Below are 6,846 nucleotides of genomic sequence, written 5' to 3'. Positions count from 1 at the left end.
GGACGGACCCAGGGGAGGCACAGCCAGGCCCAGGGTCAGTGCGGACCCAGTCAGGGAACTTCTGGACGGACCAGACATGTTCAAATCAGCAGGTCCGGACAATCTCCACCCCAGAGTGCTGAGGGAATTAGCTGAGGTCATTGCAGGACCCCTGGCACGGCTTTACGAGCACTCATGGTGCTCTGGCGAGGTACCAGAGGACTGGAAAAGGACCAAGGTGGTTCCCATTTTCAAAAAAGGGAGGAAGGAGGACCCAGGAAACTATAGGCTCGTTAGTCTTACCTCAGTCCTGGGGAAGCTCTTTGAGAAAATTATCCAGGAGCACATCTGCAAGGGACCAGCAGGGGAGATTATGTTTAGGGGCAATCAGCATGGGTTCATTAGAGGCAGGTCCTGTCAGACCAACTTGGTGGCCTTTTACGACTAGGTCACAAAAGCCTTGGACACAAGTGTCACGGTGGATGTAGTCTTTCTGGACTTTAGGAAGGCCTTCGACACTGTCTCTCATCCTATCCTCATTAAAAAAAATTAGGCGACTGTAGTGTCAACGCCTACAATCAGATGGGTCACCAGCTGGCTGGAGGGAGGCACCCAGAGAGTAGTGGTGGATGGGTCGTTTTCGACCTGGAGGGATGTGGGCAGTGGGGTGCCCCAGGGCCCAGTCCTCAGGCTCACACTGTTCAGTATCTTCATTGGCGATTTGGACGAGGAGGTGAAAAGCACCTTGTTCAAGTTTGCAGATGACACTAAGATGTGGAGAAAAGTGAGCACGCTAGAAGAGAGGGACAGCCTACTAGATCTGGGCAGGTTACAGCGGTGGGCTGATGAGAATAGGATGGGTTTCAATACAGAAAAGTGCAAGGTATTGCACCTGGGGAGGAAGAACCAGCAGCATACCTACAGGCTGGGGAACTCCCTTCATCAGCACAGAGGCAGAAAAGGATCTTGGAGTCACTACTGATTCCAAGATGAACATGGGCTGCCAATGTGGGGATGTGGTCAGGAAGGCCAACCGTACCTGTCATGTATCCATAGATGCATCATGAGCAGGTCCAAGGAGGTGATCCTCCCCCTCTATGCAACATTGGTCAGGCTGCAGCTGGAGTACTGCGTCCAGTTCTGGGCGCCTCACTTCAGGAGGGACGCAGATAGCATTGAGAGGGTACAGAGGAGGCCAACTCGCACGATCAGGGGGCAATAGGGTAGGCCCTATGAGGAGAGGCTACAGGACCTGAACCTGTTCAGCCTCCACAAAAGGCCGAGAGGGGATCTGGTGGCCGCCTACAAACTTGCCAAGGGGGACCAGCAGGCAATGGGAGAGTCCCTGCTCCCCCAAGCACTACTGGGAATAACAAGGAATAACGGCCATAAATTGAGAGTAGATTCAGGCTGGACATCAGGAGGCACTACTTCATGGTTGGGGCGGCTAGGAGCTGGAACCAACTTCCAACGGATGTGAGGTGGTGCTTGCCCCTACCCTGAGGGTCTTCAAAAGGAGGCTAGACAATCACCTAGCCCGGGTCATTTGACCCCAGCATCCTTTTCTGCCCATGGCATGGGGTTGTACTTGATGATCTGTTTAGGTCCCTTTCAACCCTACCAACTATCTTAATTTGGTCATTTACTAGCATCTTAATTTGAGCATGCCCTGGCCTCCTTTGGTCCATCTACCAAAACCAGAAATCCCAAGAGCTCTGCATTTGGGCACTGTGATCTGGTGCCAATGCTGCAGAGTCCCTTATCTCTGTTATGGGTACACTGTGCAAATTTCCCAGCCTGTTTATGTGGCTCTAGACGGTGGGTCTTGAAGGAAACTGTCACAAGCAGGCTTTTTAAAAAAAAGTTAGCCCTTGCTGTTCCCCATGACCATTATTCTAAAGTCCTGCCAGACGAACCACCGTTGGACCAGACCCAGAGGGGACCGCCTGAACCCCCGCTCTGCACCAAATGGACTTCACTTGGAGGATTCTTCAGCAACGGACAACCCCACTCCACCCGAAGAGGACCCCTGTGGTGTGACTCCATATGGACTGAGACACTTTCTTTGAACTACTTCCTCCACCATTGCGGACCATTGTAACGGGTTTGTGTGCATCTATCTTCTTGCGAACCCCCTCCCACCCCTTCTCTCCTCCCCCAGGCTTAGTTGGCTAACATTGTATTTTCTGTAACCTAGTTGCATTCTCCTCCTTATCCTGATCCCTCTAATGTTAGTCCCTTGCTCGGACGATTTGTATTTCCCTACCAGATTTGTCATTTTTTTTGGATTCACAATCCTAAACATTAACTAATAAAAGTCAATCTACTTTACCTACAAGTCAATTCCTAAAGACAAATTTCTAAATATAATTTTCTAGCCATCAGCTGCACACAGCACAAGGTCAGTCAGAGGACATGTACTGCATGCAGTACCCATGCTGCACTGACCTGGCACACTGGCTCTGAGGCCAGTCCAGATCAGGCTGCACTGAAACCACTACACAGGGCTGGTACAGCAGGGTGGTGCATGCAGCCAGCACCCCAGGCCCTGTGTTGCATGTAGCACCAGATCTAGCTTGTACACCACATGCAGTGTGAGCCCCAGAGTAGAATCAGCATGTGCTATATGCAGCACGCAACCTGGACCCAGCATCCCAGGCACTGCATGCAACACAGAGGGTCAGTCCAGATTCAGTCTGTAGACTGGCCCAGCAACCCTCACCCTACCTGCATTGTCAGGTAAGTTGGACGTCCCCGTTTAGTTTTTCCATGTGTAAAACTCTAGTCTTGTTGCCTAGATGATTTTTTTTTAAAGTTAATATAAACTTACTCCTCCCTGCTCCAGTAGGTACAGCAGTGCAACCTGGAGAAATTAGGGCGAGTCTGGGCACACAGCCCTGTGGTGGGGCATGGCACCTGTGCAAATATGCAGTGCAGTGTCCATGTAGTGTGCAGCCTTGGGGCCAGCAACCCCACTCCTTTCCCCTCTTTCCAACATGGCCCACCAGGTTTTTGGCCCCAGGCCATTTATAGGTCAGCCAGCCTTGGCCTAGGAAATCTGGGGTGGGGGTAGAGTTAGAGATCTTTACTGGACCACCTACATCTTGAAAACATTGCGTCCTTCCTCAGGTCTAGGAAAGCAGCAAACACCTTTGAGCTACATCTGGACTCATACTGTATCTGCTTCTTCACCAGACCTGAGAAAAGACCCTTTGGGCCTGAACACTCGTCTAACATCTCCCCAAAATGTGCAGTTGGTTCAATAAAAGGTATTACCAAAGCAAATCCTTGCCAATGAGACACTTAAACATTCAGATAACTTCCTAAGCACTACAAGAAGTAACAAACTTCCATAAATAAGCTCCCTCAACTCAGCTCCATCCAGCTCACCTTGCATGATGGGCCAGAGACTGTATACAGGGTAGTTCTTCTATACAACGGAAACTTTGAAGTTAATTACTGTTATAAACATATTGCCCTCTCTCAAAATAAAGTGTTTTCCTAGTTTATTTTGTGTATTATTCTACAAACTGACCTTCATGTTCCCCAGCAACCCAATAACCTCTCAACATATCCTCCCATTCAACCCCAGGGAAGAAAAAAAGAGGCTCAGTGAGCCAAAATGTGGATCTCAAAGGAGAGCCAGGCAAATAATACAAAAACCAGAAAGAACAAAACAGATTTAAATAGAAGCAACTTTAATAAATAGAAATAATCAAGAGTAATTCTTAAAAACATGTTAACAAGCCATATCAAGCATGTTTTCTGCTATGTTAATCCCTTAACTCACTTTTTATGTTTCAGCTTGCTACACCTGGACCTTGCATACACAGGGGTAGTCCTCTTCATGTACTCTCATCTCCCTGCATCTCTTGAGTTTGCAGGTCTTAAGAACAGCAACATTTATTCCTTCCTTTTCTTTAGACAGCTATTAGATGTCTCTGTATCACTCCCTAGATAGGCTTCTACCTGAAATCCAGAAATTAAAAAAAAAAAAAGTCAGCCCTGGGGCCCTAAAGATCCAGAATCCAATACTCCCTTCAGTTTATTTCTGTACTTTTTTGTTGACTGATGCAATTAAACAAGCTAACTCCCCCGCCTCCCCCCATCTTGTTTTCAGACACAAAAGGTAACAAAGAAAGCTTCTGCAGCCATTTTCATGCACAGTAAGGAAACAATTGTTTGCATCCAGTCTAGGATTAACTCTGCAGAGAAAGTTACTCCACTCTCAAGCATGCAAAGTGCTACCAAAACCTGGCACTGACTGACACTAGAACAGTATCAGGAGTACCAGGAAACACTGACAGCACATTTCTCTCCCAGCAGTGTAACACTAGCACAGGCACAGAACTGCTCTGGGCAGCTGACAACTGCTGGATTAAATCAAGACACCTTCCACGCTTTGAAAGTTCTACAGGAAACCCCCCCTCACATGGGCCGCCCTGCAAATTGTGTGCATCTGACACCCCATCCCTTGATTCCCGACTCACTGATCAATGCTTCTTCTAATCATCTGATATAAGCCTCACTGCTGAAAGGGAATCAGTTGGTGGTTCCCACCAAGGAAGTATTGCTCTCAGCAAGCAGGCATCTAGATACCAGTGAGAGCTATTCAGTTTGATAAACATAGCAGACTACCCACGACACTTTGTGCATCTATAGGGACATTTAAGCCATGACATTTTAAAGGTGTTTCCCTTGCCCATAATTTAAATATATGAAAAAATTCCAATCTACACAGTTCTGCCTGTGTAGGAGCTGCTTCCTGGGACGGAGTTAAGGAAACGAGATACAGCTTTCTGCTGAAGACAGAACTACACGTGCTTCATTGGACTTTTGGTAACACCCAAGAGATACGCTGAATGTTTAAGTAAGAATTACCTGTTGAGCCTCAAATTTCCAAAAACCCTCTGCCACCAGAGCGCCTTTGGGCACATTGATCCCTTCACAGCTGCAGATACCCTTAAACAAAGCAGACAGAGAGCAGGTCAACTCAAGCTCCTGCATTAAGAACCCAGCCGTGCGAATAGTACCGACGACAGGCAGGGCGTGGTTGCTCCCGGAACCGAGCTCCCCAGAAGCAGCTCGGCCCTTGGCCAGCGCCGACCCGGGCGGCGCGACACTGACCCCCGATCCCGCTGGGAACCCCCGATCCCGCTGGGAGCCCCCGAGACGCTGGGCCGGGCCTGAGCAGAGGGCCGCGCCGCGCCGCTCCCAGGCCGCGCCCCTGCCCGCCCCGGCTAAGCCGAGCGCCGCGCAGGGCTGCGGGGACACACGTGGCACGAGCCGCGGGAAGTCGGGGTCTAGCCGGGCCGCGGCCTTGCGGGGAGCATCCGCCGGCCACGTGCGCTCGCGCCGGCCACGCAGTGCCGCTGCCACCTCGGCCGCGCGGGCCGGGCCGAGCTCCCCCCGCCCATCCCGCAGCAGCCCCGGCCACGGGCGGGAGAGCCACCACACGCGCCCAACCCTGAGGCCGCCGTCGCCGAAAGGGAGAGCGACGCAGCTCAGCGCCCCCTGCCGTCGCCCCGCCCCGCCCCCACCGCTGCGTCACCGCCTTCTGGGCCCCGCCCCGCGGGCGGCAGCTGCTTTCGCCGCCATTCCCCGGGCCCGGGCGCTTCGCCCGCCCCGCTCGGGGGCCTTAGGCAGCGCCGGGCCGCGCTCGTTCTGCGGGGAGGCTAACTACGGTGCGGCGGGTTAGCGCGGGGCTCGCGTTTCCCCGCCGTGCACCCGGGGGTTGTTTTGATCGGAGAAGGACAGAAGCCGAAGTCGGTTCCTGCGGGCGGGGCGGGAGAGGGGGTGACTGCCGGGTGGCTGTTGCCCACGGACGAGCAGCACCCAACACCCGCGTCTTGAGGCCTCGCGGCCAGGCAAGTCCTAGGGCGGCCCCACTGCCCTTGTGTGGGGTTTATACAGCTCGGGTTCAGATTTCTGTATTTTATTTATTTATGTTAAAGGAAAATGTTTCATGCTCAAGCCAAATCAATTCTGAGTCCGTGAATCATTCAAGAGCCGTAAGTGGCCCTACTACCAGCAAACATCCTCTACCCCCACCTGGGGCTTCAAAATGTTTTCAAATCATTTGGCAGGCATCCTCCGTGCACCCCCAAGCCCAGAGGCTTGGTGTTGAGATGCCTGGGGTTTTGCTTGCCCTCAGCTGTGTGGCTACAGGAGCAAGGTAGGGAGGAGTCTCCCGGTTCCATAAAGTGGGTGTAATGCCAGGGTCTTCTCTCTGTAAATGAAAGTGGGAGGTGAACTATACATGATCTTAACCCAGTACTAACCCATGCCAGCAAGTGGTTATCCCATGGTATTTCCCCTGTGTTCTCGCACATTCCTCTGCAATAGGGATGCAGGGAAATGAGTCATAGTCTGTGACCATTGTTCTTTCCCAGGGTTACCTTATCTGCACTGGGTGTCATAACTGGCCTATGCATCTCAACTCCTTTCAAGCTATCCTTCACAATCTGTTTCATATCTGGGAGGAGTGTAGTGACATACCCAGCACAGCAAAAAGGGGTGAGAGGTGTTCAAGACTCCCCAGCACCAGCTTGTCTTAGGGACTCGGAGTCTCCAGGGCTGTGTTTCCATGCATGTGCCACATTAACTACATTGCAACAGCTGTAAAATAGCAAAAAGAGCCCAGACTTACAGCTGCAGCCTGGATATGTAGTGTCAGCTGTACCACCACACAGAGACACTACGATCCCCAACACAGTAGCTGCCAGGCCTGTGTTCCTGGGCAGCCTGCACTAGGGAAGGATGCATTCATGACGTCCTCCCACTTAAGGCCTGTGTGGTCAAAACAGTCAGCAAGACGTAGCTGGGGTTCAGCCACACAGCTATGCTGAACCCAAAAGAAGTGGCAAC

The 6,846-nt window shown here is 51.7% G+C and overlaps 1 protein-coding gene and 1 non-coding gene across 2 annotated transcripts; both read right to left on the bottom strand.

Annotated features, from left to right (window-relative positions):
• Window positions 1-3,660: 3,660 nt before the first annotated feature.
• On the bottom strand, window positions 3,661-6,398 carry LOC149856405 (uncharacterized). The gene is made up of 3 exons (XM_090020508.1): window positions 6,378-6,398; window positions 4,861-5,493; window positions 3,661-3,948 (listed from the first exon to the last, which is right to left on the bottom strand). The coding sequence occupies exons 1-3, from the start codon at window positions 6,396-6,398 to the stop codon at window positions 3,883-3,885; spliced, it is 720 nt and encodes a 239-aa protein (XP_089876634.1). The 3' UTR covers window positions 3,661-3,882.
• Window positions 4,157-4,357, bottom strand: LOC149856406 (small nucleolar RNA SNORA74). The gene has a single exon (XR_016438405.1). It is a non-coding gene; the product is annotated as a small nucleolar RNA SNORA74 (small nucleolar RNA).
• Window positions 6,399-6,846: the final 448 nt, after the last annotated feature.

Source organism: Crocodylus siamensis, chromosome 10 (genome assembly GCF_052110815.1).
Source record: "Crocodylus siamensis isolate JL-2025a chromosome 10, ASM5211081v1, whole genome shotgun sequence".
Lineage (NCBI taxonomy): Eukaryota > Metazoa > Chordata > Crocodylia > Crocodylidae > Crocodylus > Crocodylus siamensis.
This window is presented reverse-complemented; position numbering and strand designations above follow the sequence as displayed.

Bases quoted from the DNA above. Each gene is read 5' to 3' on its own strand.
- LOC149856405 (XM_090020508.1), bottom strand. From the start codon at position 6,398: ATGACACCCAGTGCAGATAAG. The intron at 5,494-6,377 runs GTAACCCTGGGA...GGGCGACGGCAG, and splicing joins TGACACCCAGTGCAGATAAG to GGGGCGCTGAGCTGCGTCGC. The intron at 3,949-4,860 runs GTAATTCTTACT...TCTGGATTTCAG, and splicing joins GGAAATTTGAGGCTCAACAG to GTAGAAGCCTATCTAGGGAG.